At 30.2% G+C, this 27,194-nt stretch overlaps 1 protein-coding gene across 1 annotated transcript in view; it reads left to right on the plus strand.

The window, feature by feature from the left end:
- The window catches only part of LOC124543438 (serine proteinase stubble), a 124,892-nt gene that overhangs the window by 71,782 nt on the left and 25,916 nt on the right, over positions 1–27,194 (plus strand). The window contains exon 3 of the mRNA XM_047121668.1: positions 3,833–3,931. Within this exon, the coding sequence (XP_046977624.1) occupies positions 3,833–3,931 (99 nt within the window). The remainder of the gene's footprint in view (positions 1–3,832; positions 3,932–27,194) is intronic.

Raw genomic sequence — 27,194 nt, forward strand, 5'->3', positions numbered from 1 at the left:
TTCGGAATATACATTTAGTCGATAATAATCGCCAAGAAGCTCAATCATTACTTCTTTCCAACATTTTAATTACAGAGTTATGTTGATAACGTATAATTAAATTTGTATATATCCTGCCTGGGTATCAACGAGTATTTAGTCCGTGTTTTTTGACGTGAGATTTTAATTTATCAATCGGTCAAGTTGACTTGTGTAACTTCTTCAAACATTCAGTTTGCTTTTGATAAATTCCATTAATAAAACATTTTGTTGTTGTTTACATAAATGTACATTAATGTATGACAAAGAGGAATGCGGTTCATATAAACCGAATATCCTTTATGAGTCGGGTTTATTTGATCGTATCGTCTTATTTACAAAAGGGGTAAAATGAAAGCTGGTTTTTGATGTCGAGTAAATGTTATTTGATATTTGAGAAGCAGTAAATGGTTTTGTTTTGATTTCTTTATTATTCTAGGAACGTATGTTAAGAGTAAGCTGGAGTATCATATCATAGTGACCCCATTTTACTCATAAGTTGATGCGAAAGTTAAGATTTCAGGAATTCAATTTCGTTTTGTTATTATTGTATTAAAGATGAGCTGAGTAGGGTCAGATTTTCAGCAGGACATACACCGTTTTTGAACATAGATATCTTTATTATTTTCTATATTAATATTATAAATGTGGAAGTGACTCTGTTTGTCTGTCTGTTGCTCTTTCACGATGAAACCGCCGAATTTGATGAAATTTGGAATGAAGCAAACTTGAAGTCTAAGAAAGGATATGGGCTACTTTTTTGTCTAACACATGACAACCAAGACCCTAAAACGAAGTGAAGCTGTGGGCGACTACTAGTTTGTTACAAAAATGAAGGTTTCCTTATAAAAATATTTTAGATTGTTTGAGTGTACAGCTTACAAATATTCCACTGAGTTTAACATACACTAGATTTTATTAGGTTTCGATTATACTTTCCAACGTTACAAATAAATTTAACTTAAAGATTTCATAGTGTATACTGTAAAAGTGTCAGCCTTATTCAGTAAGAAGACGAACGTTCTCTTGAATTAGATTTATTGAGCGCCAGCGAATCGTCGCTTCGAATTTATTGATTTATTTGTTAATGCCTTAAAGGGGAAATAACGAAGAGTTTGTTTATAAGTACTTTAAACTTCTGCTAATAGATATGTTTATATTTTACGTACTATAAATATAAAATCAACTTGAAACTTGTACTAATTCTAAGAAGATAACAACTTATTTCCATATAAATTAAAAATACTTTTTCGTATTATTGAGGCAATTAAAGTCAGTAGATTAAACCCTGACCTTAAAAATTATTTAGTAACCTATTTTTTGAACAAGGATAATTTTTAAATGGATATTATACAGCACTCTTAAAATAAACTTGTATGCGTTTTTACATTCTTAAAAAAGTAATTAAAATAGAACGGAAGTAGTAGCAAGAAGAACTTTTGGAACTGTAATTGTCGACAATTTTTCGTAGTCCAAGTTTGCGAAAGTGGAGAAGCTTGGCATTTCCCGTACCTGCGGATAATAAGGACAGGAAACCGTATATGCCTTTCATGATATGAATTCAGATTTGAAAATAACTTCGAATGTGAAAACGTATGAAGTCTCTTAAACTTTAAAATCTCTAAACCACATATATTAACAACTTAATTGCATTTGCCTTGATCAATTTTATACAATTAGGATTATGTGGATTAAATATAATACTGATCTGAACTGATCATTTAATATCTAATACTTTACTTGAGTGTATTAAATATTTACTTAAACTGTTTATTTTAAAACCAAACTCGGATCACTTAATTTCTCAATAATTCGATGCAACAAAAACAACAGCTAGTAAATTTTCCCACTGCTGGGCTAAGGCCAGATGGAATATAAACACAGATTAAGCTCGAATATTCAGTGGTACTTGCCTGGGTTGGAACCCGCAGTCATCGGTTAAGATGCACGCGTTCTAACCACAGGGCCATCTCGGCCCCATTCGGCAAAATTTGATGCGTTAAATCATTTTTGATGTACCTGTTAAATGAGTGTGAGAAAAACTACACAAGAAGAAGTATAATTCATCAAGTAAACTGTTTTAAGTTCCGAATCTCGCTACAAAGAAATCCAGTTCTTTTTTCCCAAAGCGTCGTCTCAAGATCTTAAATCAGTGTCGTCAAATATAGTTTCTCGAAAGGCTATTTTTGAAAACAATACAATTTCCTAACGTTTTGTAGTAATGTCATTTTCAATCACGATGACAGGAAAATAGAGTTTTCAAACTCCTACACAAAGGAAAATTCGTTCTTATTTCTGCTTCCGATATAACATTCTTTTAACGCCTTACGTGCACATTATTTTTCTTAAGAACCATCATGATATTTAAGCTCAGAAGTATTTTTGTGAAATATATTACGTAACTTTTAATGATACATAATTATATATTATATTATATATAAATATATATTAACTATATAATGTAAGAAGACTGTGACTCACTCCTGAAAAAAGTCTATTATGAATTGATCAAAAGCCAAATCAACTTATAGCAGATTTTTTTAAATACATGTATATTGCCCCTGTTGATTGAGCCATGCAAGAGAGTAACATAATATACCAAAAATTACCTATATGAAAACTCAATGGGGCTTACCTAGGTAAGAACCCACGTTTTAAGATTATACCCAGTCATAATTTCAGCCATTCATGCTCACTTAAACTTAAACGATGACAATGAATACAATATTTATTTATAAAATAGCCTTCCAATAGGTAACAGACAATAAAATATAAGAACGTAATATCAATCTTTATTGAAAAATATTCGTAACGTAACTATGTTAAAAATTTCAGTACTGCTTTTAAAGTTGAAAAAATACGCAAACGACATAATATAATCAATATTTTCACCCACTTTTCACGACCCGGTTATGCGAAATAAATCCCTTATCAGAGTAACTACGCCAGGCCGACGTAAACAAGTGCTTTCTAGTTAGGCTTATCGAACCTATAGCTAACCGTATTTAAAACTGGGACAACAAATCTGAACACTTGAATGAGGAATAAATCTTAAATTCAATTTAAATTCGATTGCTTTGAAAAATAAATTGAGACCAGATTCGTATCTAAAAACACACTCTGTATAGTTGTAGCTGTGACATTTAAGCCTTTAAGAACAATTTCGAATCTGTTATCTGTTGCGTGATATTGAAATAATCAAAAAGGCAATTGCGATATTTTTATATGACGTGTTTCCTTTAATAGATATTTTCAATTCAATCATTAATACGAGGGAAAGGGAAGTACTTTCAGGGACAGTAGGAAACTAATCGATTAAGATTCAACAAAATGTCTAGAATTTGTGATTTTGAAGATAAACTGAGTAAAAATACGCTCTGATTTATAACAGTAGTGAACAAATAAAAGTTGTTTTTTTCTGACTTCGCGCAATTAATTCCAGGATTACAAAAGTAAAGTAGGCTTTTATGATAAAGGCTAAACGCTAAAAGACTTAATGTTACCATGTCGCTCTAAACATCAGCGAGGCGTTTTATCAGAATTGAAATAAATTAACCAAGAATTGCAGACGCTTTGTAATAATTCAGACAACTTATCGTGTAAGTAATTTGCTCGAGCTACTAGAGATCTTTTTGCTCAGACGATAGATAATTTACGATCTATCTTTATCTATGGCCATAATAAAGTCATCATGAAAAAAAATATTCTTAGTACTCATTCGAACTAAGTACTTTCCGAGCGTTAAATTTGAGTAAATGTAAATTGTACAATAAAACCTTTTTTTTATTTTTCGATTATTATTTTTTATTTCCAGGTGTGGTTGTGATGTCATGGTGGTGGGCGCTGGCGCTGTTAGCGCTGTACGCGCCCGCTCGCGCCTCGCCCCGGGCGGGCACCGGTGAGCTATTTTACAGTAAGCATTCTTATGCACTACTTTCAGTCTTTTCACACAAATAATGCACGTGTACTACTAAATTGTTAGGTATATAAAAATGTAATACAGCGTTAGTTAGGTCGTTATTCTTACTAGTCAATCTGGTTTAATTTATATATTTCTCGAGAAATGCTTTAAGTCTTTAGAAAAGACAATGGTATCTTCATGAAGCAATTACTGTTAGTATTACATTTGCTATCGTAGTGGTTTGTAACATTGAAACGATTTAGGCGATCTTTGTATTATATATAACATGTTTAAATGTATTATAACCTTAAATGAGTATGGACGGATTAATGTTTTGTAATCTGTATTTTTTTATAGTTTTCACACTTGCAACACTTTCAATAAATTTACTTATATTAATTATATTCAGTAAATAGTAATAAAATTGATTAATAAACGCAGAAAAGTAACAAGAATTATGCAGTCGGCGGATTTTTCTAAGATCTAGAGGTAATTTTAAATACTTCAAGATTATTGAATAAAACATATTACGCATATTTGTTAAGCAATTGGCAAAGCTATCAGACAAAAACCAATAGTAATGTTGCATTAATAAGGTAACAAAAATAGCCGAATTAAAAAAAAAAATTCGAGGAATAGACTAAAGTTATTTTTCCCTATTCAGCCTCTCTGAACGTACGCCAAATTCGATTCGCAGTGATTCGTATACATTAATCTGAGTGACATGAGATATCTAACAAAAAGAAACATTCAACAAAGGTCTATTACAGCTACGGCGTGTTCATCTCTGATATGATCTGACATCTCGACACAAACAACCTTTGAACAAGATGTCTTGGAAATGACATGAAACGTATTATTCAAACCAATTTCGAATAATGAAAGTGGTTGAGAATTGTGTTTGTTATAATTGTAATAATTTACGCAGATTCAAAATTTTCGATTAAATTAATCTTCCATGATTTAATCGAATTTAATTAAAAATGATTATTCTATTTGTGTTCTTTGCTATCAGAGCGTTTTATAAAGATATTTGTATAAGAGATAAACGAATTAAAATAACTTCGATTCGAGCTATTTGATTAATTACGACTTATCCGAATGAATACGACGCGACGTTCCGTTAAGGAATAATTTATTTCCTTGATTTATTTTAGAAAATACTATAAAGAATCTGTGGTCGAAAATATTTTAGTTTTGTATGTAATATATTTCAAATTGAATGAATATTCGAAAGTTTCATTCACTATCAATTGAATGTTAAAAACATTCGAATACCAAAATGTCATTGAAACGATAAGATCTTTTGAATGCCTGACAAACCATTCAAATAAATTTATTAATAATAATTTACGACCTTTCATTGCATCGCTTATTCCTATTCATAACTATTCTGTGTACAAAAATATACACATACAAGCGAAAGTATAACTACGACAACTCACGGTTGGTTGAGCGTTGAAAGATCGACGAAATTATTCAAAACGAAAGTGAACTAAGATTGGTCTGACGTGATCCGCGTACGAGATATATGGATAATACACGAGGCAGCGTAACATTTAGATAATACACAGCCCTTACATTTATTTTTATTTATAAGACTTTTTCTAATATTACGTAAATTTATGTAACTTTTACTTGCAATGTTTGTTCACTTTTTCATTATTAATTTAAACATAGATTCGAGATACGAATAGGGATATTGTTCGGCAATAAGTAATTAATTAGTAATTCGCGTGATTACTCAATTATTAAGATCAATATCTTTACATGCGAACGTTTAGAATATTCTAACTTCAGGTATACATAACTTGTATCCACAAAGTGGTCTCTAATAATACTCTCTATTTATTATGTCCAATAAATTGTTGATAGTTTAATGGTATTCAGCAGAACCTGACTTTATTGGGGTATAAAGTATCTTTCTATCTATCTAGATATCCCAATATCCCGAACACCTTCTCTCCTTTGAAGGAAAAACTTTGGAGCATTTTTTACCATACCAAACATACCTTCAAACCACTCATATATGATCCTCATCGTAGATAATTAATCCTTGAATTAGACAGCATAAATTTGAAAATTTACATTTGAAAGAGCTGTATATTGTGTATATGCTATGGCAATCTATTTAGTCTGTATCTTTAATGTATTCCAAAACATGCATTGAATTAATAAGGCAATAATAATCATGAATAACTTTATATTGAAGATCTATTTAAGTATTATTGTTATCATTATCTATTAGACTGATCTATACTAATATTATATTAGTGAAAGTAACTTTTTCTGTTGCTCTCTCACAATTAAACCACTGAACCGAATTTGATGAAATTTAGTATGAAGCTTTGAACTCCAAGTAAGAACAAAGGCTTATTTTTTGCTTAACGAATGACAACTAAACCGCTTAAATGCGAGCGAAGCCGCTGGCGACTAGTAGTATATATAATATATTATATGACTTAAGTATAGTAAGCGTTAAAAGTTTTGTGTGTAGATTTAAACGAAAAACGAAACTTATATATACTATAATAAACTTTCCAATGAAAATTATTCATGGCATATGATTATATTGACTAATAAGAATCTACAAAGTATCATGTTGTGTCGCACTTGGGAGTTGTAAAAAAGAAAGCCTTTATAAATCTCCGGCAGCGTAAAAATCTCTAAAATTAATGGAATTTTCTTTTAAACAATACCAAGTTAAAGTTTAGGTTTTAACGTTTATTTGGGAAATAAAATCATCGTTTATTATTATGTTAAACTCTGCATTGGCACATTTCACGTTTAAACATTAAAGATACACTTTCTTTAGTTTTATTACGATGCATTTTATTTCCGAATGATCGAGTCGGCTCGACTCTCTCTTGCATAATGAGTTTAAGCACTTTCAATGCTATAAACTTATATTTGTATTAAACTGTAACTGAATACGAGCATATATTTTTTTACATTTGAAGTGTTTGTTACTTAAATATCATTTATTTTTATTGAATATCGAATTCAAATAAAACAATATAAATAATAACGAGTATAAAGTGGATACAGATTTATTCCTGATTTATTTACACGTGTTATCAGAACTTATATGATTTTTTATATTAAAGAGTTTTGATTAGGAGCAACAATAACTTTAAACCTACAAAAATCATTAGTATGCTCAAAGTCATTTTATTACAAATGTCAACACTGAATGAAAATTCTAATTAATGACTTTCGAAAATGGAACTTATCATGAAAGTAAATAGAATATTTAACTATAAAAATTATAACCAAACAGTATACTTAGCGTAGCAATGTTTTGAAATATTGTTTTTATGACATTACATAGTCATCTCGTGCAATGTATGTACATCACAGATACGCCAATATTATCCGGCTTGGATCATAAACCCGGCTTATACTCTTGTTTATGTCTTATGGCGGCATAGAAGCTTTAAAGTATTTGATGGGTCTTTAACACTTGAAGATTGAATTTAATCCTAGGATCAACTCTTGCCGCTGAGAGCTAAGGATTTTAGTATTGAGTTACAAAATATTTTTCCGTTTCAAATAAAATGTATATATTTTAGTTATTTACTAGTTGATAGTGGTTTGAACGCGTGTATCAAAAACGAAGATTGCGGGTTCAAACACACGTTAGCACTACTTCAATTGCAAGTGTTAAATTATGTGTAATTCATCTCGTGTTCGATGTTATCGTGAGGAAACTAACATTTGCTATCTCGCGTCTATTTGAGCTGGACTTTGGAATAAGCTCCAAAACTTTTTCTCAAATGTAGAAGTGGTGTTAGTCCAGTTCTGGGAAATTAACAGGCCATTGCTTTACTTTCTCTTTTTTACATTAAATGACTCAGAAGTAAAGATTTAATTAATACTTCGAAAGCTTTCATTTCAAACTATGACGTTTTGTTTTTATTAGATCTTTATTAATATTCATATATTATGAAATAGGATGTCCTACATTTGATGATGATGATTTGATGATTGATGTCTTAAGATAATTTTGTTATATTCGGACAAATATTTAAATCAAATCTATAAGTATTGATAGATTTGAATATTTGATAATATGTTTACATTTTTACTCTTAGGCTACAAATATAGATACATTTTTTTGTGAATTAAATATTTTATTGAAATAATAATGTACGTATTTTTATTATTTAACAAATTAAGTGATATAGAGCGAAGCACTCATCTTGGTGTGCGATTGACACTCGCCAAACATCCTTTTTACTTAACTGGTTAACGTGTATTTTTTTGCCGACGCGTTCTGCGCATTGACATTTGATCTAGACATAACATTTTGATATGTTAATTTGAAATTAATTAATTAAATTTGACAACTGTCAGTGGGTAATTCGACAAAAACAACTTAATAAAAACGTTTGATTCTTTATTTGTCAGACTTAAATTTTCGTAACGTGGTTGTGAATAGTCAATACGAAAAAATTAAGAAAATATAATTAAAACAATGTTTGTTCTGTTTTTATTATTGTTCTATACTAATATATTCTAAGTAATAAAATGATTTGCCAGTGAAAGCAACGTTTAACCTTTAATTTTGACTAATTAATCACAATAATGCAAATGCAGCCTCTTACGGTTATGTCCCAAACCTTACCAATCTCAAAGGATTGACTAATTTAAACACGAATGTAGCCCACTATGTAAATTATTTGTAATTATAATACTGAATTTAGCTTTTAAAATTACTGCCTTTATGTTATATGTTAAATTGACTGTTTGTTTGTTCTAATTCTATCACTAGTTAAGTTTGTGTTAATATCTAGTTAAGTAAGTAAGAAAGTATTTAGCAAAAGAGTTTAATTAAATTTGTAACTAAATTAATTCAAACCAGTTGCTTTGCTTGCTTGCTTTTTAAATTTTGGAAGTTTTACATATAAATTATGTTTCCTCAATCGAAGCGACTATAAAACATATGAAGAGCATAATAAAAGTTTTAATTATGATCGTAAAGAAGTAATCTCAATGAAAATCTTAGAAAACACTTTCGCCGGTCGTATAAACCATGATAATTATACAGGCTTGCCCTGAAGTGGAGGCAATTATGAGTAACTTTTACTTTTTAACACTATCCGAGCCCTGAGAAGGTCACGAAAGTGAATTTATTAACCTATATGTGTCAAATACCAAGAAAGTATAGATTTCACTTTCGTACAAATTACGGAGAGATGAGATTTTAAGAGCTTCCACGATTGACGGCCCCTGCTGTAGGGTAACCACGTGCCGTGATTTTGATAGTTGTACAACAATTTGGAAAATATCTTGTTAAATTAACATATAAGGCATTAAAATATATAATATTTCATAAAGTAAAGTAAAGTAACAGCCTGTAAATTTTCCCACTGCTGGGCTAAGGCCTCCTCTCCAACTAAGGAGAGGGTTTGGAACATATTCCAAAACGCTGTTCCAATGCGTGTTGGTGGAATGCACATGTGGCAGAATTTCTATGAAATTTGTCACATGCAGGTTTCCTCACGATGTTTCACCGCTGAGCACGAGATCAATTATAAAACCAAAATTAAGCACATGAATCAGCGGTGCTTGCCTGGGTTTGAACCCGAAATCATCGTTTAAGATGCACGCGTTCTAACCACTGGGCCATCTCGACTCTATGTTATGTTAATGTTCTTGCAATCAAATATGTGTTTTGGAAATCCTTGGTTTGTTATGATAATAGTTAATAGTTTATAATATTATACTTATAAGGCTTTATAATTCAACTTCAATTATTCAAAGAATAATTGTTTCCTTATCAAATACATCTGATATTGTTAAAGATAGAGTGGCTCTGATATTGTTTCGTACGCGCGCTTCATCCTAGAACAGATCACACTTTACATTATTGCAATCCAATGCAGGCCTGTGATACAACTCGAAACAATGTCAGTAATATCTTGAACCGAAGTGAATACTTACAAGTACTATCAGGATCATTAGATAATCTGTCTGTTAAGTGTTATTATTTATATGTCAGATCAGCATTTTCCGGTTTATACTTTCCCTATAACTGCGTATATGAGTCAAAAGTAAATACGTATTACGATTTTCAATGAAAGATACTACTAGATAGCATCTCATACTAGTACGATTAACACACGTAAACAAATAACCCTTTAGTACTAAGCATGGCGTAGATGATATAATTCTTTGTTATGTTTTACTTACAATATTTTAATAACTGATGATAAAATTGTATGGGTGTGTGAGTGTGTGTGTGTGTAAGTCGCAACGTCGTTTATGTAAAAAAGTTCAAGAGGGTGTAATAAGTAGAATATTTTACTCAACGCTCATTTTCTCGAATAAATAAAACGAATAAACCAGCTTAAGATTTTACGATTCAACGTTTTTATTTTTGCTTCTCCTAAATTTACGATTATACCCAAACAAATATGATCGTATTTTTAATGTTTAATAAAACGCGAAATAACGCGTTCTTTACGATGTGTAAAATTTTGTACATCAAGCGGTTCTTCTGTTTTATTGCAAATAAAATATATTCGTAAGCATTTTTTTATCTATCTTGTATCTTATATAAATGTTATTTGTAAAAGCGTTCAAGTCTATCGACTAATTTAATTCATAAATGTTGTTTCATTAAGAAACAGATAAGCAGATCTTATGTAATTCAATAAGAGATTATTGAAAAACCATGATGTTTAACGTTCCGGTTTTTATATGAAACGGATTTTAGAAAATAGAGATAGACAATAAATCGTGATTATATTTTTATTGGAATATGCTTTGTTAATGAGAGGTACAGAAATTATTTTACAACAACCCCAAATAGGTCATTGATTAAAATAAAAGGAGAACAACCGAGTAAGAAAATCGAAATTATATTTAAATAGGTATTATATTGAAAGAATCCTGTTTTATTGATTCTATTTTCGCCCAAGAAAGCACGTCTATGCTTCAATGAGAAATGCTTTTGCTACTTTTAATAACTTTGTAACTATTTGTCTGTATGTCTGTTGCCCTTTTACGGCCAAACCATGAAACCAAATGTGACAAAATTTTATATGAAGCTAGCTTAGACTCCGGAGAAGGTCTAAGGTTACTTTTAATTATAGCAACGATAAAACCCCTAAAATGCTAGCGTGAAACAACTAATTATCTCAAAATTAATGAAGACCTCAAAATATTTACATTCATTAAAATTGTATCTAATTTCGACGATTGAGAAATAATATTCATACTGGAATGTCATTTCCATAGTTAAATCTATGGTATGTATCAGACGTATGGAAGTTTGAAATAACTACAAGTTAAGTTTTGTAATAGCCCTTATCGACCTGACACGGATAATATCGGGGTCGCCTGTACTGATAGTAATGTATATTAATTTACAAATATGCAACAACTGATGCAAACTATATTTAATATAAGGTTTTATTTCATATAAATTAAATTTATATATCTTATATAAAGAATGATTAAAAACGATTTTTCCTTAAATTATAACCGCTAAGTTAAATTTCGTTGTTTGAAAGTATCTACGGAGTTTCCACATCCACTGGAAGGATGTTGGTTGCCTTTGAGGAGACGAAAACATGGTTACAAGTTTATATACATATAAATATATATACATAATATTGTATACAATGTTCGTATAAATAAATATGTACAATATTATTATATTACTATACATGTAACTTTTTTTTAAATATCCCGCTGAGTTTCTTTCGCCGGTTCTTCTCAAGTCCGAGCTGATAAATTCTGAATCAGTGGTAGGTTTTAATTATCAATAAGGAAATGTAATCAGTTCTATTATATATTGTGTAAAGATTTTTGTCTTTGACTTGATTTTATTTACATATTTATGTTGTATTTAATGCGTCAATCCTGTTAACAGATTATTAAAAATTTCTCGAAGGTCTTCAATCAAACTAGCTAGTTCTATTATTATTACATTATTCATGATTTCAATTCGCAGTTATTCTTTTGGTGTTTATTCTGAAACTAGAAATTCTAAAACGCGATATGTTTATCAATCCGTAGTGTATTGGTATGATCAGTGGTATGAGATTCGTGATCCTCGTAACTATTCCGAATAGCATGTAACATTAGAGTTACTCCACTTTTTCATATAATAATTTTGAAACATATAAAACAAAACATACAGTATCATCAGGGTTTTCGTAAATTGATTCTATCTATTTAAAGAGGTCAGATAACCAAAATTACTCTAGATATATAGCTAAGTAATTGTCATGACGTCTATTGGCCTTTAGTGTCGAATTCACGGGGTAATTGTAATTGCTTCTCACTAACGATTAAGTCATTAATCCCCTTCTAAACAATTCCCCAATCTGTCGCTGTACTGACATCGCTCAACCGCTAACGATACTTTACGATTATTTTCTGAGTATATAATAATATATAACTTCTTATCCACTAGGAGGTTTCTTAAATCGTATAACGTAAAATATTTTGGGAATTCGATTTTAATCATCGAAATTTTTACCAAGCATTCCTCAGACATACATAAATGATATTCACTCTATTCAATTTTCCAGCTATATTACGTTTTCATGTGAATATCTATTTAACTTTAATACCAGAAAGCGTGTCAAAAATCAATTTTGATGGAAGATAAAGTACAACACGTAATATTACTGCATTGGAATATTACACTTTCTCTGATTAAATAACTTATACTATAGAGATAAGATTCGATTTCATTTATCAATCAAATATAAATCTTTCGTTTTTCAAACTAATTGTCATAAAGTAAATATGTACTGAGTCTTACCACGTACTACGTTTTATATTTACTACTTTAAATATCTGCGTATGACACCCAGTGTAAGATCTAATCAGTAAAATTTACCTACTATTTGACTGATATAAAATGCACAGTCAAGACGTATAAAGTGTAGCACGCACGAGTTCCATTCTTTAAAATAGTCGAGATGCCTCAGTTAGAACGGCAAGCATCACTGAATTTTCATAAGCTTAATCTGTGTCTATAATATATCTCGTGATGGAAAACGTCGCGAGTATTTCAATGAAACTCTGCCCGATATGTCAACAATTCAGATCGTTCTCTTCAAAGGGAGAGGGCCTTAGAGAGCAGTGTGTTATATATGTATATACAGGCTGTTACTTCACGCTACTTACTACGTTATATAAGGTACTCCAGTGCGTATGAGCACTAAGTGAGGATATTGAACATTCATTATCCAAAAAGGTTTTATATCTTGACAGTAGAAATATGAAAAATATTTTATATTTGTAAGCTTGTATATTATAAACGTTGTAAACCTTAAATTAGATTTTGTGTGTTTGAAATGTTTGTGATATAGGTGCTTAGTATTACCACTATTATGTATTACTATTTGTTTTTAACTATTTATTTAATTATTATAAATGTTTTGGAATTTAATGGAAATAATTGCTAATATGCGTTCGTTCTTTTTATTAAAAAGCACCAAATTAATTAGAAGCAGCAATTACGCGAATAAATCCGCCGCAATGAAAGCAGCTCAAAATTATAATAAACCTTCAAGGAGGATATCTTTTGATTAATAATTTTCAAGTAATGTATGATTCCTACGGAGAAAAACTTTATTAATTTAAATTTTTCTTTCGAATGAAAAACAGGAATTCTGTTTCATACAAAAAATCTCTAATTATCCCTGAAGGATATAAAACTTTGTTCATTATGAAACTTTTAATTTTCATGAAGGGTCGTCCCAAATTTGTATAATCATTTTAAACATCATTATATTTATAACTCTAAAAAGTCGAAAATTCCTTCTTAGAGTTTAAGAGACTTGTTTTATGTTCATATAAAATTAAATGACAAATTTTATAAATATTTTCCAATTAAGAAATACGAGTTATGTTACGCATGAGATAATTGGTAAGAAACTCAAAAGTTAAATTCTCTTATTAATTTTCTATTAATTATATTTCTCCTAAATATTTTGTATTTATCTGTTTTTGGTATCAGCTACAGTAAAGACGCAATAATTTCCCAATTTGTTTTTCAATAATTAAAAAAAAATTGCAATAGTTACTGACACGCTGAGAGTTTCCATAACATATTATGTCATATAAAATCAACACAGAATAAATTTATAGAAAATATTATTATTATTAAGTTTATACGCGTGTGTGTTGCTTTAAATTTACAAAATTTACCAGGTTTAGTATCGTATGTATCAGCATATATTATAAATCATTTCGCATTAACGTAATAATGGTGATGTTTTCGTGATCGATTTCGGCTTCGACAGTCATTTACATCGTACGTATATATACGTACGATGTAAATATACGTACATATATATAGCCCAATACGTACGTATATATAGCCCAATGACCCGATAATATTACGTATTGTCTTACTTGTAGTAATAAAAGTGTAAGGTTTTCTTTAGTACCACTAAGACATTTCTGTTAAGCTCAGTTCAATCGCATCAAGCGCTGTCTTTTTACTTCTTACATAACTTAACTTGCAACTAAGTTATCGATTAAGTTTACGTACCCGTGTTATGTTGTCAGTCTTGCTCTCAGCTGAAGGATAGGGTTGATTGTACACATGGTATACACGTACCAATATTGAGAACAAATATAGACAAGTATTCGCATCCTAATTTTATATTATACATTTTATTATTATATGAAACGAGATAGAACATTGATTTGCATTTCATTTTGTTACATATAAAATATAATAGAAGGTTGCTCCGGTTTATGCTAAACAGTGTAGCGGACTATGTTCCAAATCATTACGCTTAAGTCTTAACATTACGAAGCCTTCCCAGTTGCCTACCTACACACCGTTACAGTATATGTTATTTATAACAACTTTTTTTTTAATATTGTGCAATTTTTGTAAAATGTCGCTTCCTTTTTGTATTATCTATCTCATTAGGCCTCATTCTTAGCGAGCGGCCGTTCAATTGTTTTGTTCATTAAGGTGAAACGGAGAAAATGGCCGGTTAGAAGTGGTCACGGTTAATAGACGAACACACGGACGTTATGTTAGGCGAGCGTAACGGTGTAATAGAAAACCAAGCGTTTGTAACAGATAAAGAAATAATTTGGTTCAGTGAAAATGTTCGGTACATCTGCTCAAAAACGTATACGTAATACAGATATCATATTTATTTGATACGATTTAAAAACTGGCCAGTGCTGTAAGTTGTACTATTTTTTTTATATATAATATTAATTGAACACAATACTAGGATTATAGGTCGTAAAATATTGTTTTATAAAAAGAAGTTTCTATATATCCTATGTCAATATTTTCTTCCGAAATTTATGATAATAAAATATATTCTATAAATTAATTCATCAGAGTCAGCCAAATTCATTTTTAATTTTATACAAAGGTGACAGTGATAAAATGTATGTCTTTCAGATTAGCTGAAAGAGAATGTCTACAGAGATTAAGTTCCAATTACAGTATCAAGTCAATCAAGTTTTGTAGCTAAATAATTTAATTATAACGCTCGTTTAGATTACTTTATCGTATACTAGTAGTCGCACGTGTTTTAGGGTGTCGGTTGTCATGTGTCAGGTAAAAAAGTTGCCTATATTCTTACTTGGAGTTCAAGTTTGCTTTATACCAAATTACCTCAAATTCGGCAGCTGTATGGTCAGGCAGAGTTGCTTTCACATTTATAATATTATATTAATACAGATTTATCTGCTAATTAAAAAGCGGTCTCATATTTTTTTCTAATAATTAAATACATGTACATGAAATATGCGCTTCTCTCGTCCCGTGTGTCACCTACTTACGGAGGCGCAATTGAAATCACGCTTTTGTGCCAAATGAGATTAGATAAACTTGGCGCTGCTTTCGACAGTTCAGCCGAGGGATATATTATGTTGATAAAATCTAGGCATACGTGCCTGGACATAACTTGGCGATACTTGGCAGGAATTATTAAAAGAACACAAAAGATTGACCTTGAATAAGAACAAAATTAGCATTTGTTTTTTGTATGACGAAGGCTAGATAGCATCGATACGTGAATTTTATATATATGTTTAATATTTCTAAATGAAATCGCTTTTAAACAACAAAATCACACACACAGAGACAGATTTGTTTTGCTTAATACCAATTGATCGTCTTCAATCGTAAGACTGAATTTACTTTCATCGACTGTCAACTTGACAAATAAAAGATATGTATATATTTTAATTATCATTGCATTTAAATAAATAAATTTAAAATATCGGACTTGAATGACGATGCAAATTCGAACCCACGACCCCAGTTGAAATCTCAACACAGTTCAAACATTAATCACATATTTTACCAACAAAGTTTTTTGAGTAATAAAATTGCGCGCTTAATTTACGTCACGTTTTAAAGTTAACGTTAAATGCGACCTTTCTATAAATTTCCTGATGCGAAAAAGCAATTACGGCACGTATGCTGAATTGCACGCATTGATTTTGAAATAATTTATTTATTTTATCGAAATGGGTCAAACTTTATATTGTTCAAAATATGGAGCCCCAAGCGAGTAGTAACCGCGAATGTAACTTTTCTTCAGATATCACACGCCAAAACCCGAAGTTACCGCAATAAATAAAAATGATACCATCTCGTTTATGGACCGTTTCGCTTTCATTTCGCCCGCTGGACATTATACTGGTCACAGAACAGTAGGGAAAGGTAGAAGTGAAGTTCCTTATTCAAAAGTCATATTCGAAATTTAAATCTCTTAATTACGTACAACGATTGTCTGTATGATTTAGTCTACCCAAGTTTTTTTTAAATTCCTATGTAAATTCGTCACTGTTGCAGTAGTCCTAAATGCATTAAGGATTCATATATGTTATATAATATATTTGTATATGTAAAATTATTACTGTGTTTGTAATATCAAAAGAACTTCTATGAATGGCATGTGGTACCACATAACTTTAGTCTGTCTGTCGGTATTTTTGTTAGTTTCCAAAAACTAAAAAGGCGATTGTGGCGAGTACTGACAAATTGGGATAGTAAGGAGTAACTACTTTTTTCTACAAAAATAGTTGGGAATTTAGCTAAAAAAAATTTCCCCATGAAATTCTTACAAAATTCGATTCAACTTACGCGAATGAAGTCGAGACTAGTAATTTAATTAGCTTAAGAACTTAATCAATAAATGTGTACAAAGACAACATCATCAACAAATTTGATTAATGAACATGCGAATGACTTTTTTATTACTTTCGTTATTAGCATTAAAGTTACGTACCGTGCTCAGTGCCATTTCTAACACTTATTATTCTATGGTTTTAATAATCCATAAAGCGGGTTAATGCGTAACGAAATAAGTTTTATTATTCAGAAGCTGCGCTGGGATTAATTTATTTACTAAATACTTTATGGAACATCACTAAAACTCGAAAGATCGTTTAGTGTTATAAAGAAATGCGTCGTGAATAATGATAACGCTTAAAACATTTAAAAGTCATATCAATCACCACCGAGATTCTTTAGGATAACTCAAATACAATCTGTACTTTATTTTGTTGTATGGTTATTAGATATTACAAGACGAATTAAAAGGGTAACTTAATTTATTCGCGACCCGTTTTGATAGTAAACATATTTTCTTGATCGACGTAATATTAGTCACTGACATCTAGTATCTAGATTATAGGGTATGATTTCTGAGATCGTGGGTTCAAATTCCAGGTGGGATTTATAAAGAGTTTTCGAGTTCTACACTCGGATCGTATTGTGTCAGTGAAGAAATATGGATCTAATTGGTGTTTATTGGTCACCATGGACAAAATAGATCAGGAGAACATTATTAGCGATTTTTTATTTCGATTAGAAAGAAGAGTACTGCTTAGAGATTAAAAAAATTAGCCATGAAATATATGTTTTGTTTTTATGGTATAGGTTGGCGGACGAGCGTATGGGCCACCTGATGGTAAGTGGTCACCATGACCCATAGACAATGACGCTGTAAGAAATATTAACTATTCCTTACATCGTCAATGTGCCACCAACCTTGGGAACTAAGATGTTGCGTCCCTTGTGCCTGTAGTTACACTAAATATTTTTGCGCATTGGAATGTTTTTATTTTACCTCTTAAAAGAGTCTAAACGAATTCCTCAATTATAAAATTCTAGTAAGGAATATTTCACAAATAGACGAATTGCGTGATGACTAAGACAAAATAACTCAAAGAATTTTTTGTTCATAATTAAGAAATTCCACGTTTCGTTATTATTTATAGCTTTATTGTGGTAGATCGCTTCCGATTTTTCTATTCATATAAAACTCAATAAAAATAATTATGTCTGTATGTCTAAAAGAAAATGTATATAATATGTAGGTATGGTGTGCGATGGTATTAAATGTAAAGATTTACATTAAAGTATAAAAATACATTTTATTTATTATTTATTAAAGTGCATTATACTGCGATATTAATTGTTTTATTTAAATTAAAACTACTACAAATATTGAAGTAAAAAAATATAGAATTTTCTATTAAAAATAATAAAAACAATAAAGAAAATATTTCATAGTCAGCTATCAAAGTTAATTACAACAAAGTCAGATGAGTTACTAGTCGAAGTCAACACTTTGTTAACGATCTCATATCTTCGTTGCGTGTTACACATGTGTCTCTTGTGACAACGTCCGATACAGCATCCGCCACAAATCATCTCGAGAAAGCGAGATGAAGATAACATTTCTATTTGCTACTGTATTTTTCACGAAATAAAAGAACGATTATTGTTTTATATATGAAAGGAATGAGTTACACGAACTATCTACTTAACCCGCTTCAAGAGTGTTTCATATCAACCCCAAAAAGCTGTTCGACACGTACGTAATTAATCTACTAATGGTATAAATTACAATAGTTAGTTTGTTTAGCTGTTTGTTAATTAATTATACTTAATTACTCCAAAACGGTTGAATGAGTTTGTATGTGGATTCGACTTTGCCAATATGACGTATGTATGTATATGCGTGGGCAAAGCAGCGAACGGAAGCTAGTCATTGTATTATATTAACTTAGTATTGTTTTTTTTTTTTTTCATTTTTAGTAATTAAATATAACAAGATGTGGATAAGCCCTTGCTAATCATATTTTGCTGTATCAGAAGTCATTTTCTTTGAAGCAAATGATATAATATTATTTAATCGTAAATTGCGGATTAACGCTGACACTCTTCACCAAATATTCATGTGGTTAACTACTGTATATTAAAAATATTTTAAACTCGAGAGATGCCTCAATTGTAGAAGTCTAATTTTTGAGATATAATAAAATTGACAGAACGACTAATTATTTGTTTGGACTCTACATCCATTTGCCATCAGGTGAAGTTGGGTCATATCATAAAACGTCTTAAATTAATTATTTTCTCATATAAGTAGTTGATTTGAATATAAATGTACAACAAAGTGCGGGTTCATTCACACAAAACAGGAAATAATTTCTCAATCGTATCAAAGAGATATCAAGTAACATTAGATTAAGAGATAATTCCGTTCAAGTGAATTAAATATCTTGTCACATTAACCCGTTAAAACATTTTGTACAAAATTTATTCCACGAATAGTTAATGATTGAAAGTAACATGGTTGTAATTTGATTTAAATTTTTGCTTTATATAAAGTCATCAACGGTTAGTTACGTTCGTTATTTATTTTAAGTGATTCATACATTTGGTATATTTAACGGTCAATTTATTTGCTCTTTAAAAAATATAATAATTTTGTTGATCATGTGAATTGTTGATATTGCATTACTTAGCTCAATAGAAAAGTAAAATTACATTTTTTTTGTTTAGCTGAAATTTTATTCGTAAACAATTTACTTAATAGCTCACGGACAACGTATAATTTGAAATTACAAATACAATAATATTGTGAGTTCGATATGGCCGAGTGGTTTGAACGGGTACATCTTAATCGATGATTACGGTTTCAAAGCCAGGCAAGTGGCGCTGAATTTTCATGTGCTTAATTTGTGTTTATAATTCATCTCGAGCTTGTCGGTGAAGGTAAACATCATGGGGAAACCTGCATGTATAAATATGTGACCAATGAAATTAAAATGTGTATCAACCCATCCACATTGGAGCAGCGCAGTGGAATTAACTCCAAAGCTTCTCCTCAAAAAGGAGGTCTTACGCCAGCAGTAGATCATGTACAGGCTGATAAAGTAAAGTAAAAGTAGTGAAGTAACACCCTGTAAATTTCCCTCTGCTGAGATAAGGCCTCCTCTTCCATTAAGGAGAGGGTTTGGAACATATTCCACCACGCTGTTCCAATGCGGGTTGGTGGAAGGCTGACTAGATATTTTAATTTGCAATCTTAATTTTATAACAGGCCTTTATAAATACTAGTTTTCTTTTTGCATTTCAATAGTCATCTTAAGTCATTTCTGGTTGTCGCCAGTTTCGATCGATAAACGTCTCACATATTTTACTGGAATAATTTTCCTATGTAATATTACCGGTTTTTATTAGATATTGCTGATAACAGCCTGGGTCAAGTTACCGGACTTTCCGCGTCATTGTGGGAACATCCGTTGGAACAAAATATACATAGATTGGAATGAATATTTGTTCAAGGCGGGCATCGAACTTACAACTATGTTATTCTGACTATGAGTTATGTTGTAAAAAGATTGATGATGGGAAAAAACTAATTTCATTCCACTTTTGATAAATTTAGCTTAAATGGTTTTCGATGTGACAACCAGTGTCTAAATTACTGAATTTACAAACTCTGGAAACACTATTGTTTAAATATAGACTTGGACACCAGTTATCCTTAAATTATGATTGTATACCTGCCTAGTATTAAAAACATACCGACAATTAAACATAACAAACCAAATAATGAAAAAGATACATAACAGGCACGAAAAACAAATAAATAAAATACACGTCCGCAGAGATCTATTTATCAAGAAATACAATTACTATGAAAATAAATTGATTATGAGACAAGGGTTTTCATACGATCATTTATTACTTAGATTTACATTAGACATCTTTTTTATTGCGAAATACACATTTAATCTGTCTTAATAAACAACACGTAAAAATAAAATCAATGTCTATTAGACAAGTGGGCGCAGCCGGGGGCAAAACGAAGCGTTACGAGGCAATTTACAACCGCGTCTGTTGTCAGGCTCTTTATGCGGATAAATAATTCCAACGATTAGCATTGCTGATAGGACTTCAAATTGTTGCCTATATATTATGATCTCCTTACTTGAATTATTATAGTTCGCGTCTCGCTTTATTGCTTACTGCGGTGCATGGGAATTAATTGCACTTTATATCATTATTAATTATATTTGTAATGAGCAGATTTATTCATTTTAATGATTTTTTTGTTGTTTGAATATTTGAATGTTAGTCAGATGTGATTAATAAACGATATATTCAAAATCGATTTGGCTTATTTTGAAAATAAAGTCATTTTTTTAAATATAGAATGGTCCAGAATGTAGTCCTTTTAATAGCATTTGTAAATCTCTCTACTAAGAAAAACTGCAAATATCCTAAGACTGGTATATGTTCCTTTATAAAGAAATAATAATAATTAATCGTACTGCTGTTTTTCAAAGTATAATATTCATGTTTCTGAACGTAATTCCTATTGATGATAAATCTCTCTAAGCAGGCTTTATAGTCGATTTATTTCTAGACAAGTTTCCAGGCGCGTATTTTATCCTATATTGAACCTCCTGTTTGTTACTTCCTAAGTCACTTCTCCTTATAGCTTAAAAGCTTATGCTAGTTTAATACTTTTGTATGATTTATTTAATTATAACTATATTGCAGACTTAGAAGCATATTTTTAAACTATGTATATATTGGTAATACCTCCAACAGTTCCGTCTCGATTGTGCGATCAATCGTTTTATGATTACCTTGAAATACTAAGTAAAGGAATAAATTTTCTATTTCAATCTTTAGAAACCGTGAAAGTTTCACAAAAATCGAATGAAATTCGTATCGAATTGCACAAATTTCGAAGATGAAAATGTACTACTTTTCAATATTGGTTTAATATGACAACGACTCGATATGGGTCAAATCTTAGGACTGAATTTTAAAGGAGGTTTTATATTATAGGTGTTACTTGGTTTGTTAATGAAATAATTCATTAAACATTTCGTTCATTGACTAAATAGATGGTTAAAATTGTCTCCAAATAATAGCTCGTTTCGAAGCCTTATAATAAATACAATTGATAAAGAAATATTTATATTGAGAGACAAAGAATTATTTTTTTTCGTGACTTTGTAAAAACAGCCATCGTTTCGAATTAGAAATTAATAATTGAACTTACCACTACGATTATTTAACACTAGAATTGTTCTCACCTTGCATTCAAATTACATTAATCATTTCTCAAAGGGAATTGAGTTAGGCTGAATTTACTGTTTCATTATATACTTACTTACATATGAGGTAAAGAGTAGAAGAGCTTATTTTACCGTGGGAATGAATAGATTAGTCAATTTCTTCCCGGAATGTTATCTTGGTGCTGATGCGATTCGTGTTGCCATTAGTATTATTACATTAAGTAATATTGCTTAAGTTACAAGGAAATATTAAATTACTGTTAATCTAAGAATTTAAAGTTACTTTGTGATCTATAAATATTCAATAAATAAAATAAACAATACACGTCTTTTAAATAGTTTTATTTATTCTTTTTGTCAGCGAGTTTGTTCCAAAAAAAAATAAAAATATATTTATTCAAGTAGGCTTTTAAAAGCACTTTTAAATGGAAGAATCCTATGAGAGGAAAATATATTCTTGCGTAGAATGGAATGAGTATAACATTTATTAACATATAGCTTGGGTGATCAAAAATTAAGCAATTCACTCAATATTCAAATATTATTTCGATCATCATTTGAATGTTATTTTCTATAATTTCTTTTCTTGTAACATAATTCATGAAACGTCTTATGAATAATATATTGATTATAAGTATACTAAATTAATAAGTATTGACGTACTGTTAAGTGCTTTACGTGATACAACCATAACAAGGTTGATAAGTGTGGCCAATATAAACATCCATCTAATATTGATAAAACTTATCACCAGTCTTCAAATGATAATTAATAGTTCTCGCGTTGTTAAATATTGTTTACTCATCTATTACAGAAAACAGATTTACTGAAAAAATAAGTTTTACGTGGTATAGTATGCACTATAATGAACATCAGTAAAATCAATTTATCGTATGCTGCATACGACAGTGAATACGTACTCGTGCAAGGAATAAGTACAATAGTGAATAAATTTGTGTGCTCTAAGAAAAAGATTTGTTTTTTGCATACGAAGTATTTTGAATTAAAATGTCTATCAAATTCTTTAGAGTGTACTTATTTTGAAATCTACCTGAACGAATTATTGTATACAACTTTCAGTTTAAAGAAGAAACATAAATAGCAAAATTCTTTTATTTTTCCCGTAAAACAGTTTTAATTCTTGGTTGTTCTCTATTATAATATTAACATATTAAACAGAAACCATTCTCTTGAATTACTCTGTTTATTGGTGATAACTCTAAAATCTAATATATAATCTAAGCGTACAGACGGGAAACGTAACACGTAACACCATGTAGATAAAAGTATGTCAATCAGATCAAATCAGTAGCCTACTGCTGCCATTTGTAGGCCTCCCCAGAGCACGCCACGTTGCTCGGTCCTCACCTTCCGCTCTGGTCCCTCATCCAGCTTCTACCGGCGAACCTATCTAAAGTAATAAAAATGATAAGTTTGTCTAACTATATTATATTTAAATTATATTTAATGAGTTCTTAAAAAATATTAAGTCCTAATAATTAAATACTAACAACGTTTATCTGAAATTTGATTTGGCTATTGGAGGCGTATTATTAGGATATAAGTGTTTTGTATCGTTAATGAAAATGATTCGACGTCACGAATTAAAAGTCATACATCGTTAAGCAGGAAGTATAGAAGATTTATATATGAATTAAAGCTTATTAGTTTGAGTATTGCTTACAGTATACAAAATGGCTGAGAAGCGTGAAATTAAACGATGCTATTCATGATTCCTGAGAGGTTAACTGGACCGGATTTAATCGGGTGCGTTTTAACGCTCTGCGCACGCGCATTAATGTGAATTGATGGTATATTTGGATAAGTAAATGCTTATTTTGTTATATGTTACATGTAATTATAGGAATGTAAGTAACAATGCTCAGTTAAATTTATACAAAATACGAGACGTAACTTTCACCAGAAAATTATTTCATTTCCCACGATCCATAGAGCAATAGCTATTTAATTATGTGCGTAGATTAAATAAGATTTGTAGACATTTATGTTCTGATTTATAAACGTTACAAAGAGGATACTTAATTAAACTTTAATTGATATCTGTCATCATTGATTTAACTAAATACATATTTTAAACAAAAAAAAACTTTTACTACATATAAACAAACAAATGTAGTTTTTTAAATTGATTGTCAAATCACGGAGTTCTGAGGTGACAAATATAAAAAAGTACAACCGAATTGACAGTCTTCTTTTTTTTTAAAGTCGATTAACAACTAAATGAGGAGCCGAGATGGTCCAGTGGTTAGAACACGTGCATCGTAACCGATGATTTCGGGTTTAAACCCAGGCAAGCACCTCTGTATAATATATGTACTTAATTTGTGTTTATAATTCATTTTGTGCTCGGCGGTGAAGGAAAACAACGTGAGGAAACCTGCATGTGTCTAATTTCATTGAAATTCTGCCACATGTGCATACCACCAGCCCGCATTAGAACAGCGTGGTGGAATATGTTCCAAGCCCTCTCCTTAATGGGAGATGAGGCCATTAGCTCAGCAGTGGGAAATTTACAGGCTGTTACTTTAACAAATCAACTTTATAAATTATAAATAATGCGGTATGTGTCAATCGTTTTAATTGAATCAAAGATATCGACGATAATATCCGAACAGAGATCTGTTACTACTAACACGATTCATTATTCATTCATCTTATTCTTTAAGTCGAGCGTTCTTTAATTTTATTCCACAACAGTGAGTTGTCGAGCGAAACTGGTCGTTAATGTTTCAACGTTATCTAGATTAATTATATTCTAAATTATCTTTATTCGTCGTCGGATGTGTATCGGCCTAATTTCTCAATACCATATATAGTACAATACACGGCGCGGAACAGCGTCTAATTAATTATCCCTTATTTAATAAGCCGTTTGCGAATTACTTTAAATAATTGAGATTAGTCGTTATTATAATGGAACGTTATAAAAAAATTGTAGTTTGAAATTGTCTGCTTAAGTCGTTTTTAAATAAAAACTGTTAATGTAGAAATATGTCATTTGAATTCAAGCGTTAATAACGAAATAGTATAAAGTTTAAATACTGATACTTCTGTTTAAACCACTAATAGAGACTAAACAAATGTCAAAATGTATATGCAATATCCTAATATGTACATGAAGCAAACCAAAATAAAAAAATACTTTTGAGTATATTGTGTCACGGTTTTGCATAAAATAATCTGGTCAATTGGGACACATTATTGGGGAACTGGGTGTAATATATACCCTAAAAGATTTTAAGCTTAAAAGCACGATTCTGTTATATTTTATAATCGTTTTATTTCCTCCATTTGTAAAATCCTTTGTTCTTATATTTACAATCGAAACGACCGTTACGTTAGCTGTTTGTGGTTATAATTTAAAAAGTTTCATGTAGATAAATTAAAAATAATGGTTTCCCGCCGTTAAAGTTATTTATACACAGAATTCCACAAAGAAAAGCGTTGTTACTATTAAGGTTAATTATTCACTACACAACACAAGCTATAGCTTTTGCAAGCTATTATAAACTATATTCTACTGTGTGCATGATAAGTCTTATTAAGGGCCAATGACCAAAGGGTAAACGATGAAAATTTAAATAATAAATTCCAGATTTTATATAAAAAAACCAGATACTTTTAAACACAGATTTATTAATCTGTGAATGAATATTGGTGAACGTTATCTTCGCATCAGTAGCCGACTGCCCTAAACGTTCTGCTTAAAAGACTAATTTTTTGTTAGATACAAAAAGTTTTAGCTTAAAACGTTGCAATGTTGCAGTTTTTTTTATTTCTTAATTTATGAACATATCAATAAAAAATAGGTATTTTATACAAAACAATACATTATAGGTGTTATTGCAATCATCAAAATAGTTTTCGCTGCAATGCCATTTGCTTTGTAAATTAGCTTATTTTTTATGTAATATAATTTATATGTACTGTATAACATAATGTTATTACTTTTATTCAAAAGCAAAATAAACTAACAAAAAAATATAAAAGAATATACAAAAGCACTGAATTCATAAGAATTTTCAAAATGTATCATTTTAAAATAATATTACGTTAAATACATGAAATATTCTTCTATTTCGTGTATACAAAATATAATCTTACTAATTGTTACTTTAATATTAAAATAGTTTAATCAATACATCGTGCAATTACTGTTCGCCCAGTGCTTGAAATTCGACCATAATAATTAAAGCTTTGAATTAAATATTATATCATTATGATAGTGCACATTTGGAACGTTTTTCATATTCTCCTGTTAAAATTAATTGAGTAATGACACTAAAACTAATTAAAAAGAAAAAAATATATGTTGACAAAGAAAATAAAAGAAGGTATTTTATCGGAAATATCGGGACGAATTTGTAATTTGGAAAAGGAGGTATTTTATCGGAAATATCGGGAGGAAATTTGGGTTTTTTTTAGACAAAATAAGTTTTGCTTAATGAAATAAATACAAGATATAAATATCTCAGAATCGTTACACTTCCAAGCACAATGTAGAAAAGCTGGTAATATTCGTACACAAAACTAGACTTCCGTGACGTAATTTAATTTAATATTATATTAACATAAAAATAATAGTAATATAATGTAGCGAGATGACCTAGTAGATTGATTTTTTAATGAATTAACACCACTGAGTTTTCACGTGCTTAATTTGTATTTGTTCTTTGCTCAGCAGTGTAAGAAAATCACAAGGAACTCTACATGAAACGTAGACAATTATAAGTGGGATTTGGTTTAACATATATGATACACTGCAATAAAACACGAGAAATGAGATGTTTTACTAAGAAGGGTGATGATTATTTTAGGTAGCAATGAGGCATATTACAATGAAATGATTAATTGAGCCGAGATGGCCCAGTGGTTAGAACACGTGCATCTTAACCGGTGATCGCAG

The sequence above is a fragment of the Vanessa cardui genome, chromosome 3 (genome assembly GCF_905220365.1).
Source record: "Vanessa cardui chromosome 3, ilVanCard2.1, whole genome shotgun sequence".
NCBI classification, from domain to species: Eukaryota; Metazoa; Arthropoda; class Insecta; order Lepidoptera; family Nymphalidae; genus Vanessa; species Vanessa cardui.